This window comes from Trichoplusia ni, chromosome 5 (assembly GCF_003590095.1).
Source record: "Trichoplusia ni isolate ovarian cell line Hi5 chromosome 5, tn1, whole genome shotgun sequence".
Lineage (NCBI taxonomy): Eukaryota > Metazoa > Arthropoda > Insecta > Lepidoptera > Noctuidae > Trichoplusia > Trichoplusia ni.
Genome location: NC_039482.1, coordinates 10,829,447 through 10,854,092, shown reverse-complemented (window position 1 = coordinate 10,854,092; position 24,646 = coordinate 10,829,447). Strand labels below are relative to the sequence as shown.

Here is a 24,646-nt window from a genome sequence, read left to right as displayed (position 1 = left end):
ACTGGGTTTTGTTTGCAGTTGAACGCTGTTTATAATTCAGTATTTTTGATAATTTTTTCATGGCATTTGCACATAAATGCTGCATTGTCTGAAAATAGCAATACAGCAAGTTTGAACACCCTTTAATAGATCTGTTTACAGATAAAAACTGACTTGTTTACCATCAGCCGTAAGTAAGCCGGTTCCGTTCCAAAATGGGCGTATAATTTGAACATGGACAGTTATCCGTCGTGGATCGGTACAATCACAAATCCTAATGGATGCTAAGACCAGGTTTCTGATGGCGCGTAGGAGTCGTTTGGGCGGTGGTGGGCGGCTGAACTTGGCGCGCGAGCAACTCTTGCGCAACTAACCCTTCTATATTCAATGACAACTAATAAAGGATCACTATTCGTCAATAACAAACGCAAACATGGCGCTGTTAAAATACCATTATAGGTACATAGAGTCCAATGTAGTGCAAATAGCATTAAAAGACTAGTGCACAAGTAATTATCGTCCGCAGAATGCATATCGGGTATTGTAAATAACATTAAGTACGTAACTATGAATAAATATTACGTCCTCAAGTCCTCGCAACAATAACTTGCGCTGAACAAAATAAATAGGTGTTTTAGTTTTCATTTACCTTTACAATAGCACATGACAATCACAACACACATACCAATATGTTGTATTTTCAGATCGTATTGTAAGCGTTGCAACAGATGATAAATAAAGGAAACAATAACATTACTTACTATGCTATTAATCAAACATCAAATTAAAGTGTTTAACTTTAAGACTTTGATAAGTGGCTACACGGACCAAATTAATGGCGCGTGGCATCGAATCAATTATAAAATCAAACTGTTTAAGAACATTGGATCAATGATGTGGTCAGTGGCAAGGAAAGCGCAAAAACTGGAATAAATAACAAACTTTCGTTGGAGAGAAGTGTGCCAATAGAATGAGAGCTTGTGTGCGTGCAGCCGACGCAGGCCGTGCAAATGTAGTGAATAACTGCATGCGTAAATACTTCAGCAAACGCAAGTGAAACTGATTCGATCCAGACACAAATACAGAATAATCGTGTAAATAAAACGTTAGATCAATATACAAAACTGCGAACGAAGGGAAACGCAGCTGATATAATCGAAAAAGACCAACAAAAGAAATTAACGAACGAAAGTATTGAAAAATATTCAAACCAATTCAACCTAATTTAGAACCAAACTAGAAAACCTGATATGTTAATACAATATTATGAAAATAACACGTAACAATGAATTATCATCAGAAAGGAAGACACACCGATGTTCTATTGTTCATGAATAATACGGTAGAGGAGTCAACCAGGGTAGTGGGGTAAAAAGAATGTTGCCGCCTTACAAATGCTCAATGGAAAAGATTAAGCACGCACGCCGAACGTCGACGCATTACCGTTGCATTGCATACCCACCTACAGTATACCTATGTTTACTGACATACATATAATAATGAGATCATCCTTATTGCCGGGGACTCAACGTAAACATTAGAACCTTTGATGCCGGAACGATGCTATTTTAGTAAGTTAAAGAACTGGCCTTTACAAATGCTGTAAAATTGGTGTAGCCGAGTTTTGCCATTTACGTAGCGATAAAAAAGAACAGTTATGGAAGTCATTTTCGTGTGTTTGTACTATGATTATGTTGTTACAAGTTTTGTTATGGGTTGTGCTTTCTTTACAAAGTGTGACTGTTTCTCTTTTTCCCTAATTATGTAGTTTTCTTTAATAACTATGGAAAATGGTGAATAATTTTTTCGTCACAATCAAAAAGTTATTATTATTGCCCTTTTCAGGCTCTTTTGAAACGTTAATATAATTCTAGTTGCGCTGAATGCAATAAACTCTCAAAACCGCATCTCACGCTGTATTAACAATGCTACTACGTGCACATACCCAATGAATGGCGACGCTACCAAACAAACCACGTCCAAACATAAAGGCAACGTAACATAATATTTACAATGAACAAATAAACAAAAATCAGCGATGACACACAATTCCGATTAGAAATTTATCGCGGACCATTTCTACGCTGATTGCAGTTAACATTTCCGCATCCGGGGCTCGAACAACACGCTTTGGTTCAGATAAAAGTTTGTAAAGCGGGGAACATATTTAGGACGGATCCGTAAACAGTGTGCGCTATAAAGTTTTGTTTGGACGAGCGCCAGCGCCGATCCGATCGTGTACTCTGAGAATCGATGTAACTGTATCTGCAGCAACAGTGATATTGGAACATCTGTGAAGCTCTAACCTCTTAATTTAGACGGCCTTAGTGCTGGAAATCTAGTCCAATGTGAAATATTGATATTATACATATAATATCAACATCCAATGTTGATATTATATGTATCACAGAGCATTGGTTAAGAGACTATCAGTTCATGTTCAGCTTTAATAACCATCAAGTGGCCAGCTCGTTCAGCAGAAATAATTTGATACATGGTGGCTCATTAATTATTGCTCGGAACAATCTTAAATTTAAAGAACGCAGTGATATTGTGAGTCTGTCTGTTGAGCGAGTTGCTGAGATAGCATGTATTGAGCTTGAGCGGTTTGTTGTATTGAGCGTGTACAGGCCCCCATGTGCATCATATGATATATTTGAGAAAATACTGGAAGATGTATTATTTAAAATTTCTAATACTAACAAGACGATTGCTGTCTGTGGAGACTTTAATATAAACTTATTAGAAAAGGCTCATGTTGTAAATAGATTCATAACATTATTTAAGTCATATAATTTGTACAACACATTTCTTGAGCCAACTCGAATAACTGCCACTAGTGCCACTTGTATAGATAATATTTTTACTAACATTAAGCCGTTTTCTTATTCAGTTATTAATGTACTAGACTCTGATCACTGTGACCAGCTAGTCACTTTGCCTAAAGAGAGTGTTAAAAGTCAAAGGAAAACTGTAAATTTTGTTCCTGTTAATAAATATCGTTTAGAAGTTTTTAATAATAACTTAGATCAAAAATTATCTGGTTTGTCCTATCACAGTGACCCAGATCAAGCTTACACTTTATTATTTAATCTTATTAACTCAGAGTTTAAGAAGGTTTTTACTTCTAAATCAGCTTCTGTAAGTGATCGTTTAGTGTTTAGTGATTGGGCAACACCGGGTATTTTCAAGAGTAGACTAAAATTGTTTGAACTATATAATGAAAAGAAAATTAATCACAGCGATTATTTTAAAGAATATGTAAAGCGTTACTCAAAGCTGTTCAAGAGAGTCTGTGCCTCAGCAAAATCAATACACATTAGAAATAAGATAAAAACATCTGGAAACAAAATTAAAACTACGTGGAATATAATTAATGCGGAAATAGGAAAAAGTACAGTTAAGAATACAGATTTCCACTTAAAAATTAATGATGTAGATGTAAGAGCGGATATGGAGGTAGCAACGGAGTTTGAAAAGTTTTTCACAAATATCCCGATCTTAACAACCAGAACTCTGTTGTCGTCTTCCAGCTCCGCATACTCGATACTCCAAGACTGTGTACAGGAGTGCGGCATAGATTTTGAATTCACGTTTGTTAGCGCCAAAGAAATATTAGAATCATTCAAGGATATTGAAGTTAAGAAAACTGCTGACCTGTGGGGACTCTCTGTATATATTATATCCTCAATAATTAAATCGATTGCCCCATTCCTAGCAATAGTGTTCAATTCTTGTGTCGCCTCCGGTGTGTTTCCAGATCTAATGAAGTTAAGTAAAGTGATTCCATTATTCAAATCAGGAAGTACCACCGATCCAACTAATTTTAGACCAATCTCAATTTTGCCCACTATGAGCAAAATTTTTGAGAAACTAATTTTGAACCAAATGTTAAGACATTTCAATAGACACAATCTTTTTCATTCCAAACAATTTGGATTTACCAAGGGTCGGTCTACTACTGATGCGGGTGTGGAGTTACTCAAAAGTGTGTATGAGGCTTGGGAGAATTCACAGGATGCGTTAGGTATATTCTGTGACTTGTCCAAAGCCTTTGATTGTGTTTGTCACGATACATTAATCAGAAAACTGCATCACTATGGCATTAGAAATAAGTCTCTTAGCCTACTAAGCTCTTATTTAGAAAATCGAGTTCAAAGAGTAGATGTAAATGGCAAAAAATCTGAAGGAGCTCTTGTAACTATGGGCGTTCCGCAGGGTTCAATACTAGGCCCTTTTCTTTTTCTAATCTATATTAACGATTTACCCTTTCATGTAAGGGATAATCACAAGATTTTATTATTTGCTGACGACACATCTCTTGTTTTCAAAATTAAGCGTCAGCTTCAAAACTTTCAGGAAATTAATGTTGCCCTTGCAAAGGTTGTCCATTGGTTCAATATAAATAATCTTCTTTTAAATCCCAGTAAAACTAAATTAATAAAATTTTCAATGCCAAATGTAAGGCAATTAAGAACCAACGTACAACTGAATGGGATAGAGTTGGACCCTGTTGAGTCCACTGTCTTTCTTGGCATAACTGTTGATGCCAAACTACAGTGGGGCCCTCACATAAACAAGTTATCCGGCAGGCTCAGTTCAGCCGCCTATGCTGTAAAAAAAATTAGACTGATAACTGATGTGGATACAGCCAGAATAGTTTATTTCAGTTATTTTCATAGCCTTATGTCGTACGGGATCCTCCTCTGGGGAGGCTGTGCAGATATTCATTCCATCTTTGTGCTTCAGAAAAGGGCCGTCCGCGCTATTTATAATTTGGGCCCAAGAGTTTCTCTCCGAGAGAAATTCAAAGAGATAAACATTCTCACTGTAACTTCACAGTACATATTTGAGAATTTAATGTTTGTTCATAAAAACGAATCAAACTTTGTAAAATTGTCCGATGTCCACTCAATGAATACAAGGAACAAACATAATTTAGCCGTACATGCTACTCGTCTCCATAGAGTAAGCAACTCGTTCATGGGTCAATGTATACGTTTCTACAACAAGCTTCCCATTCATGTTCGTAAGCTACCGACTAAGAAATTTAAAACTTTTATTAAATTAAAACTATCCAGAAAAGGATATTACAAAATATCAGATTATTTAAATGATAAAAATGCTTGGGATTGAACTGCTCGCTTATACAGCTATCATTATTTATGTACATAAATATTGACATGTTTTGTGCTTTTGCATATAATCTTATACATATGTGACATTTTTTGTGCTTTTGCATGAATTTATTTTTGTTAATATTAATTATTATTTGATTTAATAACATGCAACTCATTTGCGTTATTATTTTTTAAATCTTTTTTATACATTTTTTTTTGTAAGTATAAACCTTATGCAGGTATATTATCAATTTATTGAAATACTCTGCATTAGTTTATACACTCGAATTTGAAAATTGTCTGGACTTTAAAAGAGACTGCGACCCCTGAGTTTGTTTCGACATTTCTTCTTAGGGTAGTCAGCTAGGAAATGTCGGCTCCATCGTTCTCAAAAAAGACATGTAAAAGTGATAAAAAATATCCTATTTGCAGAATAAATAATTTCATTTCATTTCATTTCATAGACTCAATCTTAGGATCTGAGTATATTTCTAGATTTTAGTACATTATTTGCTCGCTTTTTCACCTTTCAGTATCTCGAAAAGGTGTTTACAGGTAAATCATGAGCAAAATGGACTTCAATGTGTGCAATAAAAAGCGCCAAAGTTTAGATATAATTGATTAATACAATTGAACACATTTAGAAAAATCTCGAAGTAATTAAGCAAAAAAGTCACATCCATAAAACATTTCCAGTTCATTTCTAATCTCATTATAAACCGACATTACTATCTACACGTACAATGTTCTATCAGTCTCGCTTCGAGGAAACTTAGCTGCTTGCAAAGCAATGTACTAATGATCGAGGATACGCGTCAGGAATTATAATATAAACAAGCAATTATGTTCAAAACGTAAAGTATAAATGAATCAAGATTTCCTCTGACAAGACAAACTTGGTTATTATTCTTGGCTCATTAAAGCATTCGAATAAACAACAGAATCACTTTAAATTTGGAGTTGAAGGTACTCGTACTTACATCCTCCTTGCTGGCAACTCCGTTTTAAAAGCTAAAACAGTTATGTAAACTTTCAATGAGCAATTAAGAACTAATTTTGAGTGAACTGAAATTTGTAAAATAATTTTATAGCAGCCGAGGCGAACTCACGAGTAATAAAACCTCTTTGTCTAAATACTACGAAAATACTTAATTTTCTCATTACTCTCACTTAGTTTTTTCGTAATTATATAGAATGTAAGTTTATTGTATTTACACGTGGGAAAAATATGCGTAACATTACTACACGAACTCACAAACAAGTCGAACTTTTACTTGAGGTTGTATACCTAGATATCATTCTGTCATACTATCTAGAAAATTTATCTCTACTGATTGGATAATTATTTTTTCAGGATACATCATACCATATACTTTCAATAAGATTTTAGCTATAGAAAAGGATTTGTGCTTTAACTTGGTAAAACTAAAACTGAAACGTCGATCAAAGAAGTCACTTTTAACTTTCATGCTGTCTTTTTCATTCCAAGGTGTAAAATAGAGACAAACAAACATTTAAAAACATATTTGAGTTAACTTAAACTACGAGAATAGGTCAAAGAGAACTAGCATGAATTCACTCAAGAGATTTAATGCCCGACCATGAGACGCATCTAAAATATGTTACAGCGATTATCAAATGTAACTCTTGATGCGAGATTGCGCCCGCGCAGCTTATTCGTATTTATGTTCGAAACATAGCTCGGGTGAGAAATTTTGCCGTACTGAGTGATGATTACGGCTTGTAACACGAAATATTACATTACCAGCCCCAGGATACAGTGTGAACTGTGTTATTACCAGCACTTATTTTTAACATGTCTTTAAGTGACTAAACACATATTAAAAGTAGAGCTTTACAAGATTATAAGCGGTGAGAAGATGAATAGGAGTAATCTTCATTTATTTAACGTATTTGTCAGCAGTTCATTATTTTAATTATTGTTTTATTATTGTATTATTTTAACTATCAAATTATTGTTCTTGCATCGTACTAAGGTATTGTTCTAAGAACCTCAAATTAACACAATAATTAAATACTTTTTTAAATATTGTCGTAATCTCATAAGCAGTATGTATTGCAAACTTTAAAAGCATTTGTTTCGCGTAAAATGTAAGTGTGTCCATACAAAACCCTCAGCATTGTTTCAAAGCATTTTAAGAGAATTTCACGGTGTTCACGCAATGTTGCAAGGCGGCAGTTTTCACAGATTTCGGTAAGTCAAAGAGTTTCACTTAAAGTGGCACACGGCTGAGTAGTCCGACAAGTTCCACATGCGGCCATAAAGTGCCGCCCGAGTCCCGTAATTGACAGACCATAGTGCGCACAAGAACACACGTGCGAAATAATGTAAGATTTCTCCACATTCACAATTCACTAGCTTAATAAGACCGACGCATGTAAACTGGGATTATAACACGTAATAGGCCCGATGCATTCAAAATTTCCATAAAAAAGTGAAAGTTCTTGTATAAGAAGAACAAAGTACAATAAAAACACTGAAATACTAAAACAAAATAATTTTATGTAAATTATTTCCACGTTTGCCACGTAATTATAAGAATTACTCTCATTACAGCGTTCCTAAACGAGATTGAATTCGTGACTATCACTGAACGTAAACGAAATATCTATAAGACGTTGCACGTTTGTGCTGTTTCCTGATTGCACAATCGTTGTAAAATGCAGCCTATGTAGTAAACTACCAAATATCGAATCGTTAAAGGTTGAACGTGTATAACCCATGAATGGGCTGCAGTGAATTGGCAATAAAGAATAATTACATATTGTTAAGTTGCAGAGTATAGAAAACTTAATACTAGCTATTTACACGGTTGCAGTTGAGTAGCAAATCACTTTGGAAAGCGAATATAAAGTAGTGACGCTTTCCCTTGGCCAAGAGCTGATGTCAATAGACATTACCGTTAAGGGTACTATCAATATTTATCAACGGACTTCAATGTTTTCAATGTATTCTCAATTCACCGTTTTATTGCTCATAAATCAAGTTTTTACGGAAATAAAAATACTACTTTCTAGTTGTTAAATCTCAGACACCAACGCGAACTGGATGGGTTTTTAAAAACGAGACGAAATGTTGAGACTTCATAATATCTGACGGTGAAAAATACAATAATTCATTTATCCAGGGTCTAAAATATTTACAATGATTTGCAATATTTGAATATATTGTTATTCATAAGTAGTGTTATTCATAAGTAGTGTTATTAGTGTCACCGTGTATGTGCATCGATATCCGGCGAACACCGCAGGTGCCGGAACTTTGGGCTAATGACCGCGACCGTATCTGTTAACTGACCACTAACTACAAAAATAACTGCAAAAAGTAGTATAATTACAGGAGGCAGTCTGCAGTACTTCCAACATCAAGATTAAGTTATCTCCGACCATCTGTTGGCATTAAAATTTTACGTTCGTTTCATAATATTTAGTATATAAAATATATGCGGTTTGTGGAGAAAAACCATCAAAACATAAGTAGCATCCGATTAGATCACATTTAAAATATCTCCCAGGAGTTTTATGGATCATAAAGTATAAGCTTCCTAACCATATTTTCATCACGGAATAAGTATTACAATAATCTAAGCAATCCTATTTAAGCCTCGATAAAAAAATGTTAAAACGAATGCTTTAACAGACCAAAATTCTAAATAGGAATATTCAAATAATTCGATCATAAGTCCCTCGTATAAGCAACCCTACACTTATTTTGTTATCAGTCTATTTAAATAGAAAAATGATAAGGCAACAAAATGACGATAAAACGTTAATATGGCTATAAAAAATCTTTCTTCCATATTCTATGATACTGTAACTGGCGCTCTTAAATCTAATGAAAGTTTATTTCGAGTCTATCGTAATCGACTTGAGTTATGTTTATTGAGCTCGAATGTTCCCTAAAATCCGGGATTATCCCCTGAATGCATGTTCTCACGGCATGTTATCGGCTTCTTGGGGAATTCGGTTCAGTGACGATAAGCACGCACTTATCTGTCGACGCAGACCACGACCGCGATTTATAAGCTCATGTCGTTAGTGAGGGGACTCACTGTGTTCAATATTACACGTTGCCATCACTATCAAGTTTTTAAAAAAGAAAAAAAAATAACAACATATTGTACGGGCTACAACGTTCACGGTTCAGTTAAACAAACCAGTAGCATTTCCAGTAGTATTTCACGAAGCTTTAAAATATTATGTTTCAAAACAAACGAGGAATCCGAGAACGAAATACCGAGGTCACCGACTGTTATTTGTAAGCCGTTGTATTTTTTGCAAAAGCCGTCCCCAAACAAATTTCTATTATGAAAATAACGATTAAAATTCCATAGCATGTAGACAAGCCCGAATCGGATTCTCTTTGCATTCAACGTGGATGCACGGTGTGGGTAAAAGACGTGGTGCGATTGACAAATGCCAGAGCCCATTGGCCTATTATGAATCGTTTACCTGTATCGCGAAGGCACATTATTTTATATTCCGTCAATGTTTGCGAGCCTCCTGCAACCGCATGACAACACAGCGCATTTGATTTGCAGCATGTAATTGCGTTGATTACACATAAGGAGCTGCGCTTTATTAAGCAAGCGAACAGTAATAAATCTAAAAATAGCGAGCTATGGAAGTTGAACTTAACATTCTACTAATCAAGTGCAGCAACGGAGTACTCGAGAACAAAACAGCTAGTATTGTTGTTTTAAGAACAAAACAGGGTAAGCAGGTCCATTATTATCAAGAGTGGGGTGAAGAACAATGCGTTGTGGGGCAGGTAGCGGGATACGGGCCCAAGACGTTGCGCACAAGACATGACATGTGCAAGCGAGATTTTCAAAACACCCGGCGTGACAGATGCTACGAGATTTTTTATGACTATCTAAATATTCGCAAAGATTCGACTACAATTTCATCGAAAAAACAGAAAAAGCCGACGCTTTTTTAATCGAGTGTCAGTAGCAATTACGTGATTTATAAAAACCAAAAACAGTATAGTTAGATACATTGTATACAAAACCGCAGTCAGCCGTCCAGTCACGCTACTTTAGAATTTATCGAAATGTTTTAATATTGGAAACGCGATTAGTCTTACCGATCCCAGAGACTAGAACTAATTCATTTGTAAACGAAAACGTAGATGTAAAATTTTTACGATCGTAGCCGGCAATCAGGGAATAATAAATGTAACGGTCAGTGAAAAAGGTAAAAGCAACTTCAAGTGAAATCATGATAAATGGCCGGGGAACACCCTTAAAGGTAAACATGAAAGTTAAAGTAAAATCTATACTAATATATAAAGCTGAAGAGTTTGTTTGTTTGTTTGTTTGTTTGTTTGAACGCGCTAATCTCGGGAACCACTGGTCCGATTTGAAAAATTCTTTTTGTGTTGAATAGACCATTTATCGAGGAAGGCTATAGGCTATATAACATCACGCTGCGACTAATAGGAGCGAAGATACAATGGAAAATGGGGAAAATTCTAACCACGTGGACGAAGTCGCGGGCAACAGCTAGTATCTGATAAAACTGTCTTTACGTCGCAAGGATACCTGGCAGGAGACATCGACGCAGGTAACGACATACAGTGAACGCGACCGTCCTTGCCAATTGTTTTGTTTTAACTTGTATCTATGCAAAACATATGACAGAAGCAGCTGTTCCACAGCAACCATTGTACCGTGAATTTTAAAATGTGACACGCTAATTAAACATGTGTAGCTTATATGTATGTGGTAGTCACCGCAAAGGGTGAGTGTCGTGACCGCCACACACTGGGGCAGCTATATTTAGGCTCCTCTTACACGGTAGCAAGCCACCGACGTGTGATACGTTGCCTGGGCCACTGGAGCCAATCAATATATTGAGTGATTAATTGATTTATTACAGAACACTGCTCCGCAGGGCCACTGTCAACATATCGGCTGACCTTATAATTTATGAAAGCTGACATTTAAGTTGAAGACTTATTCGGAAGACGACTCGTCTGATACTTTCGAAAACGTAAGCTGCGTAAAGTTCAGAAATGGTATTGAATATTTTATCGCAGTTATGTAAGTTGTATAATTAAACTTGTTAATACGATATAATCTTGAACGTTGCAAGTAGGCAATCGTGAGTATATCATTATTGTGTAGGTGTAGCAGCATAAACTACATACAAACTGTTGGAAAATAGTCACTGAACAAAACCACGACGTGTAACACTTGACAAAAGCACGTAATGATTGCACAAAACAAGCACAATGACACGGCGGCTCATTGGGAGCAAACCGCAGAGTTCCTGCGCATTGTGGTGGCGCGTGGCGAGTGCTGGCCACTCAGCTAGTGGTACACTAGTGTGGGACGCACCTCGACAGTACGCGGCCGGGGAAGCGAGGCGCGACGTGCGCTCGACACGGACCGATGCCAACTGTTTACCAACGCGCCGCATCGCCCGGTGTGCACCCACCACTAGCAGGGCTGCCACCACGTGATGACTCAAATGAGGATGTTCCATTGTTTACCTCGAAACATTACTTTATGGACGCATTTAGGCATTCATAACTGACAGTGGCTATGACAGCGGAAACAATCACCACCCACAATTAATTTAACTACTAGCGTTCGTATGAATCAAGCAAAATGACACCTTATAAGTCGCGTTAAACTATATTTCTAGATTTTCTAGCAAATGACATCACGTTAAATTGTATCTCGTAATTTATTTCATTTACGCAACCCTAGAAATCATAAAGCTTACTTCCAAAAACTTGGCCATACACGATAAGCGCTTAGATATGGTATCGCGTCGGAACTTGCAAGTAGGTGATTATCATCGCTCCTAGTGGCTCGTAGCGAGAACTATTCACACGCGAACACATGTTCACGTATCACAGAAGTACGGAACACAACTATTTCAAAAAGCAGAGTATTAAAAACAAATGCCTGTCAAATAAGTGTCATTCGTTGATCTTTGACAGTCGTTAAGTCGGAAAGACAGCCAGTCTTAGTGTGGGGGTATCGTATTACTCAGAAACTGGGTTGTTGAGGCCAGTTAGGAAGTCGCTCCGTGTATAATACTGGTATTAAGCGGTCATCCGGTAGCAGACCCCATAGTTAGAAAATGACTAGGCTGATGATTACGAATACCTATTGAATATGCAACGTTTCTGTAAACTATCAATGGCATATCTCTAAAGAGGTTTAAACAAAACATTGCGAATAAATTTAGTCATGGGTACTATTTTGGTGCGAATATTCCGCTGTCACACACGTACAAAAGTTTACTTTTGAGCCAGTGTGATCCCAGCATTACATAGCATTATGTTTATGCAACGCGGTTAGCAGAAGATACACATTAAGTCGTTGTAAGGTCATGCGCACACGCTAATAAAGCTAGTGTCGGCTTACAACGACTCTTTATAACAGTTCCATTATGCCATGGTACAAAGATAACTGTTACTTTACAAACTACACTCGATTTGTAACGAATTGTATGAGATCAGTTTAATTACTTCACTTCACTAGTCACGCTTGGTTTGTTTTTGTTTTTTAAATGAAGATTGACGTATAGCCGTGTAGTAACTGGACTAACATGAGAAGAACATTTGTAAACAGCTTGTATATTGCTATACTAGCCGATTCCCGCGGCCCCACCCGCTAAAAATTGGATAAGATCATACGGAAACATAAAATCGGGATAAAAACTAAACTTAATTCTGGCTATAAACTATATTATTATGTGTACCAAGTTTCATGAAAATCCGTTCAGTGGTTTTTGTATGACAGATGAACAAGCATCCATACATACAGACCTTCGCGTTTGTTTCCGATAATTGAAAATCAAACTTTTATTTGTAAATTACAAATCAAGCGTTTGGTACAAAAACAGTTAAATAAAGTAAAGCTTACAGGCCATCAAATAATAATTCGCATACATAAAACACTTAAGCAAAATTAAAAACATTTCACTGGAAACGTAGTTAACATTCCGAATATAATGGTATAACGTTGTACCAACCTACAAACACTCGTGTTTGAACTCCAAAGGGAGGTTAACATGCAAGCATACACGCATATTCTCTGGACGTGCCGGATCCGCCATCATTAAGACTTCACTTAAACAAATTGACACCGATACAAATGGAACTAGGTCATTCGAACAAGTAACGATAATTTGACAGCTGTTTTTACTCGAGCACTCGAATTAAAATCGATACGTTTAATCGATAGAACATAGTATCGATAAAAACAGTAGCTTATCTGCATGCAATAATAATTGAGCAATATATCCGAGATAATATTCGAGTGGCATTTCAAAATCGTTAAAACAGTCATATTTTCCTATGTTTATATTAGATTGCTATCTTAATTAGCCAAAGAATTATGTTCTGTTTTCAAATGATCGAGCGTATTTATACAAACGAATATTTACAGTTATCGCCGGAAGATGTAAGTAAACAAATCTGTGGAGCTAAAATTAACGGCTAAGCTGTGTTGGACAGGGGCCTACCATCACATCCTTAAGTAATGGTATGTCAGTTGTGGGAAAGAGACGTTGCTCTAAATTTTGTAGAGCGCTATCTCGCTTCCGCAGTAATATGACACTAAGACGTGGTGGTAGGCCTGTTGAAACTTGTCTTTTGTGACGTCAATTTAGTATGAAAAAGGAGAATTATTGTATGAATGGGGATACAACTGAGTCACGTTTTAAAAGAGGATCTGGCGAGTTAACACGCACGTGGATACTATGGATAAGCACGTCTTCAGATAAGAAATGAACGCGATATAACGTACCTCCTTATGTGGGTACCTAAAGATTGTATCTGGTTGATAAGAAATAGCTAAGCTTTTAAGGAACTTTGAGCGTGTCAACAACTTTTGTGGCGGTGTAGAGGAGCTAGCTATTTGGAACAACTTAAAACTCTTTTATCTTAACCTCTAATATTATAAATTTTCTCCTAAATCATCGTGGGTGCTGTTTGACAAAACAATAGAGAAACGCATTCTCCAATTTATGTTCTTACATTTAAAAAAAGCACCACATAGTTTTAAACGGTATTAACGTATTGGTAATGTTTGCACGCCACTTCGATGGCAAAATGCATTTTTACTAAATAGTGTTCATCTCGCATGCATGATTAACGCTCATGATTGCAACGTTACGTTGAAAAAGAATTAACATAAGTGCTACATGACGTACAAAAGCGAGTGTTGAACGTGAAAGTTCCGAAATGCCGACGTTGTGAAGCTCGGTACGGTTGTGCCCCATTTTGTATGCGTGAAATGGCACATCTGCATTGCCGTTGAATATGACTATAATTTTTTGGCACACCACTTTTTATATCAGGTCAAAACGGCACAACACTACGCTATTGCTTTGTGATCGAATTGAAATATGGCGAACTGTCAAACGTCAGAATTATATATTCTCACTGGTCAGTGTGATTCGAAAATGGAATGCTTTTTTTAAGTAAAATTGGTTGTAGCTTCTGGCACTGACCTATGTCCTTTTGAGCTTATCATTTAATTATAAATTTAAGAGTTGTTAGATTTCCGAGAGTTGATAATAAAAAAATCGATATTATTCCGTAGCACATACATCACGAGCCACCGTAATAGGCCTACCAAGAACAGTTTAACGGTCCTTTGAAAATGCTATTTGTTGTAAATTCTCCATATAAATGTGTGTTTTACTACAAACTGTTCCGAGACTCCCACACTCCTTATGCGTACAGAATCGTTAATATGCGTGCACTATGCTTTATAGAGAAAATTTTAAATATCGACTGTATAACGATTCTCGGTAAAAATGTACGAAGACTTGTTTAAAAGATTTCCATTAGAAGACGTGCCTTGCATAAACGATCCTTATGTTAATTAGTTACGCGTGGATGGAGCCTTGTTTATTAAGTAATAATTATGAATGTATTCTTTTTTTTCGTTTGCTCTCGTTCAATGATACAATAGTGGCCAAAATGTATATTTTATGGTCATTTTCTTTTACTAACCTACTTAGTTCATGTATGTAATTGCTAAGCAGTACTAATCCATAATTCATTTGAAAATCCCTTGACCCGCAGTGTTAACTGCAGAGCATTAAGTGCTTAACCAGTGTTTTATACAGATAGTCAGATAAGCAACGAATTTATATACCGCCTTCTTTGTAAAAGTTTGTAGCTTTTATGTAAGAATTTCGCGCCAGTTTATTATTAGCTTATGTGCAACTAAAAAGAAAGCAGAAAAGTAGAAGAAAAATTAATTTAGACCGATAGGTACAACAAATTTAAAATTAGAATCAAGTAAAAAAAAGGATTATAATAATCTGTTACTCCATATAATTTCTCTATGGGCCTAACTTCAATTACTTACATTAACGTATTTCAAAAACAAAAAATTAACGCTTAATCACAACAGAAGCTCTATAATGACATCTTCAAAGAAAGCCGGTCAGTAAACCTGTAAATGTGTATGTTATGCGGTAACCTGGCCGCGTCACATCACGGGTCGACCCGACCCCGCATAATACCGTACACAACGGTGCAAACAAATTGACATCATGACATAATCACAACAGGTTTATTATACTCGTGTCAATATATAATATAATATTCTACAACTATCACACAGCGCCATCTAGTTTCAAACTAAGCAACGCTTGTAGTATGAGTACTAGGCAACTGACAAACATACTTATATATTTCGAAATACATACAAAATATAGATAAATAACAGACACTGAAAAAATAATCGTGCACATGACACAAACATTTGTTCTGGGTGGGGATCGAACTCACGACCTCTGGTATAGCAGTCGGGGCTACTAACCACTAGACAAACAGGCCAATAGAAACAAAGCTGTTGATGAACTGGAGGCATACCATCAACCTCTTCAAGAAAAACTTTTGCATTTGTGTATATATAATGGTACCTTATTTCTAGAGTCGATGTTAAGCCCCGGTGTCGGTAACGGTCGCCGGCCAGTGACGTTGCTTGTCACACTGACACAACCCACACCCGACACATCAACACTCGATCAAAAATAACTTTGTTTACAACTTAGGATCCGGTAGTGTAAGATTGAGCTGTTAAAGGGTTAAGAAGTTTACGAGAAAAAAGGTATAGTGATAAAAGTTTTTATCCTTTACCTAGTTAACGACCATAAAAATGTATTGTAGAAGTATTTTGCAGATGTTCTATTCAATTTCTAAATCGTATTGCAGCATTGGGCGTTGTACGTGTATGCGCATGTTAATCTTAAGAGCTTGAAGTAATTAACCCTCAATTCGCCGCGGTTCAGTGGTCCGTATACTTGTGTATTGAAGTGATTTAAAAGTGCAAGTTAATATTTTCTCAGGCCCGAAAAGCCAAGTACTTGTTTGCGGTTAAAACTCGCGTCAGCTTGAAGGCCAAGAAAACTGACCGCGTAACCCTAAACTAAAGCTGCAACCACCTCTTATAATAACAAAAATAGTAGAGGAAGAAAGATGGCATTATATAAGGCATATAGCTGCGTCTCTTTTCAACAAATGCAAGTCTTATATTAAGTGGTAGTGAAGGGCGAACTGGAATATTCCTTAATGAACATGGACGAATATAAAAGCTTTAATTACGTCACTAAAATCTACATCGATGTGCATTGTATTACTATTATATTATTAGCTCTAGCGTTTTGTAGTCATTGACACAGCTACTTCATTAGGTAGGTATAATAACAGAAACTCCCGTAACGTGTATTTGTTTCAAAATAAAGAGGTGTTGAAGAAAATATAATTTCCATTACAATTGGACAGGTCATTTAGATAAGCGACATTTAAACGTGTGAAAAGTGATCTCGTAAAACAGCTGACAGTCGTTAACATCATCGTCACGAGTGGACGGCAGTTAGCAAAAGTTATATTTTGTACGAATTTAAATATCTGTAACGCATATCGGGTAAAAGAACGTAAAACTGTAGAATTAAGATAAGCGATCTGATGAAAGTCTAATTAGCGAGTGGTCAAATTAAAAATTTAAACTGTATTCGCAGCAACTGAGCGAGATGAGATCGTTGAGACCTTTGTTTAGAGAGCGTGAAAAGATAAGGAAAAGGTAGCTGCATGGGACCCACCACAACATCATTAACTAACACTTTAGCTGTAGAAGCGAGATGGCGCCATCCACGGCGTAACGTTGTCTCGCTTCCTCACCTCCAACAGCGTCACATTACTATATATTGGTAGCAGTCAGTACCTACGTGTTCAACCACTTACCATATAATTTTCCACAATAAATCCGTAATACAATCAACACTTACCTGTAACAAAACGATTACATAATTAGTGAAGGCTTAAACACACTTAAAGAAAGTCTTAATTTATTCATTAACTTAAAATAAAACTGCGGGCTTATTAAAATACTATAATGCCAGCAAAAATTTCGAAACGTGCTAATTAAAAGTTTGCATGTGCAGCGTAAATACTTAAGGACGAATGTGTTAAGCTTGAGTTGAGCATCTGCATCACGATGTTGACGTGTTAGTACTAACAGATGCAAGTAAAGCAAAGACAGAATACGAGATTATCTTCGTTAGGATAAAAGGTAAGGATAAATGCAAGCGGCCTCCGCGATGAGGTGACTCACTAACGAGCTCTCCGCTGATTCATTGTTTTCATCGCAATAATGAAATGTTATATAATTCGCTTCGAGCCATCCTAGACATTGAATACTGCCTACGTACTACCTACGAGAAGAGGCAGCTAATTAATGTAGGACACAAATTAAAAACAAAATGTTTTTTTTTCTGTTCTGTTTTTAACACGATTTCTCCTAGGGTTTCTGTAAATTTGGCAAAGAGTACATGGAATATTTAAGTAGAAAAATATGCTAAGGTTTGATTTTTCCGCAGACATTTTTTTCGGTTTTTATCCATAATTAAAGAAGGCGGAAGCTGCGTCCCCGAAACCAAAGTATCTCATTACTGGAGTTGTTTAAAATGCATGAGCAAAAGATCGCTAATCGAAGTCGCGTCCTGTTACCCCCAGCTGTGGCCGCCTCCCATATGTCGCGGCACCATCGTGCACAAATGTGTATAACAAAACACGATCTACGCGCCAATACCATACTGTTACCATCTGATGTTGTAATTACATTTTGATTACAGAACACTAAGATAGAAATTAGTAAAAAAACTTAAAGTACCAATGATACACCTAATATGTGAGAAATAATTATAAATAAGTTATATTCATTAGCCAGAGCATACATATTCAAATTTAAACAGTAAATATGTAAGTTTTTGAGATCAAGGTAACATCATTTCTCTAGCAATTTGATTACAAATCACTTCGTCATTCCTTTAACGGCAAACATAAAATCAAACGTAGTGTTAACATAATGTAACTTTTAAATGTCGGACAACGCCATTTACGGCGAGGTATATGGACCATGGGCACGAATGGTCACGAAACGATCCATACTCTTACTTCAAGGGGACAAGAGAGATCGGTTTTCCGTGTCCAACGAAAGAACGCGCGGAATTGCTTCTGAGAGCTTAGTCGAATAAAAACTATGGAGAATTTTGTAATGACGGCCTTCAGAGCGTAACTAGTTTTTTTTATGTGGAAGCAGCTCTCGCTTCCAGTGCCGCAGTAGGAGGTGGTTTCTTAACAGGGTCGCTTATATGGAGCGGACTTCGACTTGTGGAGTGGATATCGGAAGGACAGGGGCAACTTAGAAAAGGTTTTTGTTTGTCAACACGATGAACGCTTTGCGTAATATTAATGCACAAACATAAGTTTGTATCTTTATAATAAAAGTTTTAGGAAGTTAAGTGTCAATAAATGAGAGTGAATTTCAAACAAAACTTATCGCGTAATAGTACGACAGTGAAATTCAAAGAAAGTACATAGTAGCTTGTAAGCTAACCGCAGACACAAAACATTGAATTCGTGGCTAATCGGTTTATTAGTCATGCGTCACTTCTTAGAAAACGGATGTGTTAATTTGACACAATTTGAACACAATGGCAGGAGACGCTTTATCCGTGACGTTGAGAACATGGTCATTCAATTTTTGCGAATCTCTCATTACATCGAGATGGAAACTTGAGAAGCGCTGGAGCGTGAACTAAGGTTGACTCTAACGACAAAACAAACGACTATTACCTCCAAGACTCACTATGAGTAAACGTAAAGTAGTAGTGAAAATGTAAGCTTGTAATTGTCCATCATTATGTTGAAAGTTATTCAAAAATGTATGATAGTAACATATTATGTGTAGGAAGGCAGGCGCCATAGTTTTCCGACAAATCTTAGGAATTAAGCCTAAATATTTTTCACTTTTCGCTCGTAGTATGCAATAGTTTTGCATCTATTTTGGTTTCTTCATATATATTTTCTACAATAGAGAGAGTGTGAACGAACGACGGTAGGTGCTCCATCACATATTACATTAAAGTTCTCAACAAAGTTCTGCCTGTTGGGCCTTTAAAGAGATCTGGGTCTCTTCATATGAATTTGTACCGTGAATAACCTACATGAGTAATCAAAAATAAAAAAAGCAAAAGTCATCCAGTGGGACAGCTATAACAAAATAGCAAATTAAGCATTCGTCTCTCTAATGAGAGACGAATGCTTACACTCACAGACGCAAAATACGCTACTTTCATTAACATGTAATTTTCATTTACAGTTCCGTCTCAAACGGCCGGATACACCTAGAAACTGTTGGCCTAATATGCAAGCCGGTAAAAGGACATCAGTTATTGTTGAATCTGATATGCATAAATACGTGTAGTTAGGTCCCGAAGGAGTCAAGCGGAGACGTCGTATGTGGGTCAGACCTGTGAGCGGCCATTGTAACAGCGTGAACGACACATGTGCAAACAAAACACACACGACATATGTACTCACATATTTAATAACTGGCCGAAAATGTTACAACTGACGTTTAACATGGCCTTCAAATAAAAATAAATACAACAATGTCAAGAGTGATGAATGTATTCTATTTACAAATGTAAACCGAATTTCATATTACCAGAAACACAAAAATAATTTTATGCCTGCTATTATGTCGAGTCTTGCAAAACCTGTTCCTTTCAAACAGATATTACCGAACATTATAATATTTTGCATTATAGTCAATTTATGTGTATTAAAGTGCGGGAACATATCATTGTTATGTCTAAATGCGCAGTAATTAGCGGATTTACGTAAAGTCATGGAAACTGTGTCGTGGGAGCCATATTGTCTACCGGTGGCTAGCTTAGTGTCAGTTTCTTTATAGTCAGCGCATTGTTACGAGGTACTTAAAGATTACCTCTTCGCGCTGCCAACTGATGTCCTTTCACGATTTTTACTTGGAACAATGACAATTGTTTCCGAATAAGGTCGGAATGAGGCGAGTAAGCTCAGGGGTATTATTAACGGATGTGGTTTTAAGGACAACGCCCAGTAAAAAGAAAATGCACCTTAAATTTTAGAAATTGATTAAAACCTTTTTGAAGTAATAGAGACTGTTTGCAGCCAGTAACAAGGTAAAAAGTTATGAAATCGAGTAAAACCTATTTTCTACATTTAAATTTACAAGTAAGTACATTATCTCGAGGTGTCGGTGTGTGTTGTCGGAAGGGCTCTGTTTTGTTAAACCGTGGGTCACGAGCGTAGAGTCGCCAGAAATGTAACAAAGATTGACCTCATTCGGAGAGCGTCGAGCGGCAGCGTTTGACGCGGTCGGTATAGTAAACACAATGGCATGAATCATATTTTCCCACAATTGAAGTCCGAGAGAAGGCATTGGCCGTGTCATTATAAAAAAGCATAAACTGTCATTGCGCTGTTTTTATGCATTGTGCGAATATTGTTCTATCTATATTGGTCTGTGCCGCAGCAGAGTCTATATAAAAAATATACTACGGTCCAAGGTTTAGTGCATGTCATTATTATTATACTTAATTATTTATGACCATCGGAAGAATAGATGGCTATAGTTAAGCAGATAGATCAACTACTTTATTAAGTATAATGTAAGTTAATCTCTCTCATATGACTGCGAAAGAAATAAGTGCAAGTCAGAAGATCAGATTTATAAAAAAAAACATGGCACAATTTCAGTAATGAAAAAACAATTTAGATGTAAATAAATATTTTTACGAAGAATTCGAACGTATACACGTATTATATACTAAAAACCTTTAAGAGGTATTATATAATTACAGAAATGAAAAGCAAACTGCACAAACTTAATTACAACATTACGCTTAACGCTTGTAGGGTATGGAGCTGCCACCTAGCGTCGAGTAGTAACAATACTTACATGCTCGCAACGCGTCAAGAGATGGCGGCAGCGTCGCAGAACTACCTCCCTGCATCGCCGCCAGAGCGGAGTACGACTCGCGATCACATGGTATAACTTCACTGTATTTTCTCTTTCTGTGTATTATCGCCTTCCACATATTAAACTTCGAACGTTTTTCCCTTTGTAGACTCATTACATTATCTTTTATACACTTTTTAAACCAAACACCACTCACTGAATTTGTACTTTAAGATTGACGAAACATTCCTGTAGATAGAAATATGATGGTATTGTTCGGAAGTCTCAAAGTTTCTGTTGTAAATTGCATGTGTGAAGAGTTCAAGGGTCGAGTGAGTAGATGCCGACAATTGGCGTGTAAATCACTAGCATTACGACAACTACGTAACAAGATAACGATTGTGAATGGAGATAGGGGCGCTGCCCTCAAGTGTCCCTCACGCTGTGGTATGTAACCAACTTTAAAAGCAATTTGTCTGCATCACTACTGACGAGCAAAAATTAAGTATGGAATCGTTTTAATGGCCCTTAATTAGCCGATACGAAATTTTATGTCATTATTTGACTGTCTTAGGTACACGTAGAGTTGCGAAACGTCTTCATCTTTTTTTATAAATAGATTTTTTGATAATCGTTACTCATTTCTAGTGATTAAACATTCCTTAAATGCTCACTTAGTAAAAGCTTACTTAGATTTTTTCCCTAATTAAATATGCAAGAGACTAAGTCGTCACAACTGCATATCCTACAAAATTACGTAAAAATGGAAACAAGCACTAAATACCCAAGACCTGAATACATAATATATTTCGATTAAATTATGATTACTGGCAGCCACAGTTTATCATTTCACAATTAATAAGGCAAGTCGTTCGTACTTACTTAATTGGTCGTTATTTAATTACAATGATACGTCTATTTGATGACGAGCAATTAATCTGTAAGCACATATTTATTGTCGTTCTGTTAATTAAATACACAACACTTACATTACTAACTTACTGGTATTACTATGTTTCAAATAACTTGGAATTATCAGCTATATTTATAGACACTTAGACACAATATCGTGCAAGTGGTAATACATTGCGGAGTCGCGCACCTCTTGTACCAAAAGTTATCAGTCATAAACGGCAATGTATTTCAACTCATACGATATTCTTGCCCCATCTGAAGGAAACTTAAGAATGTTTTCAAATTGATTATGACGTGTTGTGTGTAATGACGTCATACCCAAATTCCCTTAAAGTGGCTTAAAATATTTATGACAATGTTATCGGGACGAATAACGGACTACCAGCATTCCGGGACGGAACGGACGTTTAGAATGTCCTGATTTAAGTTCTTTATGGTTCTTGAGAATTAAGTGCAGAACGCATAGAATAAGTGCAGTAACTTCGTATTGGGAAAGTGAATTATTGAATTGAACATTTACAGCAAGAGCACAGTCAGAATCGTGAAAAGATTTTGGTAATTTCTTTGTCCACGAAAAGGATACCCATTAGACTACGTAAGAAGAATATAATGACAAAGAAATACTAAAGCAAAATGCATGAACTCTGAAATGAATATGCCATAACTCAATATCCATAATGGAAATTCACAGTAGCCAATAAGAGAGTCCGACATTTCCACTTGAACTGGATCTTATAACTGTCCGTGACACTTTAAATAATAAAATCACAGGTGCACGCCTAGAATTACAATTAATTATAATTAACAATAACCGCGTCCTGTTTGGAAGAAATGGCACGCGCCACGTATCAAGTTCATTTGTTTTTAAAAGGCACCGTAAACTGTGGCAACGTGTTACTCGGAACTATGATCGGAGTCATACGATTCAAACCAAGACTTATCCTACTATCCTACTAATATTATAAACGCGAAAGTTTGTATGCAAGTATGTTTGTTCCCCTTTCACGCAAAAACCACTGAGCTGGATTTAGACGAAAGTTGATACATAGACAGTTTATAACCAGGATATGAGATAGTTTTTATCCTGATTTCAAGTTGCCGCGGGATCATTTTCGATTGATAGCGTGCAGGCCTGCGGGAAACGGCTTGTGTGTAATATAATTATATATTTATAATTATTTTATATATATAATTATATTAATTATATTACACTTTGAAGTCACGTCGATTTTTTAGTAACAATATAGTTTAGTAGATACCTAAACCTACTTAAATATAAGTATTTGAAATATTGAAATTGTTGACAAAATTAACACACGTAAAGGACGTGTGTTAATTTCGTCAAAAGGAGCTTTGTCAATTAGAGAATAATAATTGTTTGTATAATAGGTTTACTGCAAGTTCTTGGATTCCTTACCAAGAAAAGACCTTCAATTAAACCGATAAGATACCATCATCAATGCGTTCACAGGATTTTGGTTTCAAATTTCACAGCAACAATTGAATTCGCGAAAATTGTTAACAGAAAATATAATTAATTTAAGATGCTTAAAGATTAGACACACAATACAGGGAATGTTTACAAACTATTGTTTTAAAATTAACAATGCTGAGACCAAAGTATAGCTGAATAGCTGTGACATTCAATCTAGATTTTATTTAAATATTTGCTCATTGTGCACTTTATCAACACCAAACAATTATAAAAATAGTTGCAGTCAGTTTCTCCATAAAAATAAGTGGGTAAGTATTTCAGCTTGAGAAATTGAATTTAAGTGGAAACTAACTTAAATGAGTTGGAAAAAACTAGGTGCGTGGCTTGTACCAACCTCCTTGGTGAGGCATGACGAAGCTCGGTGCAATACCATAACTAATTGTGTACTCTTTGTCTCAATCCCATTGTACTGACACCGAAACTAGCGTTGGCGACGTCAGAGGGACCGTTTGCATACAATACCGCAAACTATAGCCATTAAAGATGAGTCATCTGTGCACTGTACAGTATCCACTCTTGAAGCCGCCGCCCGTGAGGGCTTTGCATCAGCAATTGATTTTAATTCTATGAGTAACCAATGCGGTCGTATACGTCTCTCGAATGACGTTTCTTTTCACGGCTTCTATTTTTAAATTTTATGTATTCGTTTGTTTTATTTTTAATTGGTTTTTAATGGCATATGTTTAATGGTCTTGTTATACATAAAATAAATGTGAATAATATGGGTTTTGACGATTTTATAAGTATCAATGATTTCTAACTGCAATTAAACCAAGTCTATAAAGTTTTTACTAGCTTTATGCATATTTATAAACTTTCAACTTTCGCAAACATTTACTACTGAT

At 36.2% G+C, this 24,646-nt stretch overlaps 1 protein-coding gene across 2 annotated transcripts in view; it reads right to left on the bottom strand.

Moving 5' to 3' along the window:
• The window catches only part of LOC113494474 (probable Ras GTPase-activating protein), a 69,084-nt gene extending 44,448 nt beyond the window's left edge, over positions 1 to 24,636 (bottom strand). The window contains exon 1 of one of the 2 annotated variants that reach the window (XM_026872837.1): positions 21,392 to 24,636. In XM_026872837.1, coding sequence (XP_026728638.1) covers positions 21,392 to 21,566 — 175 coding nt within the window. In that variant the 5' untranslated portion in view covers positions 21,567 to 24,636. Of the gene's footprint in view, positions 1 to 11,274; positions 17,391 to 21,391 lie in introns of those variants that run through there. The other variant, XM_026872835.1, reaches the window with a different exon arrangement.
• Positions 24,637 to 24,646: the final 10 nt, after the last annotated feature.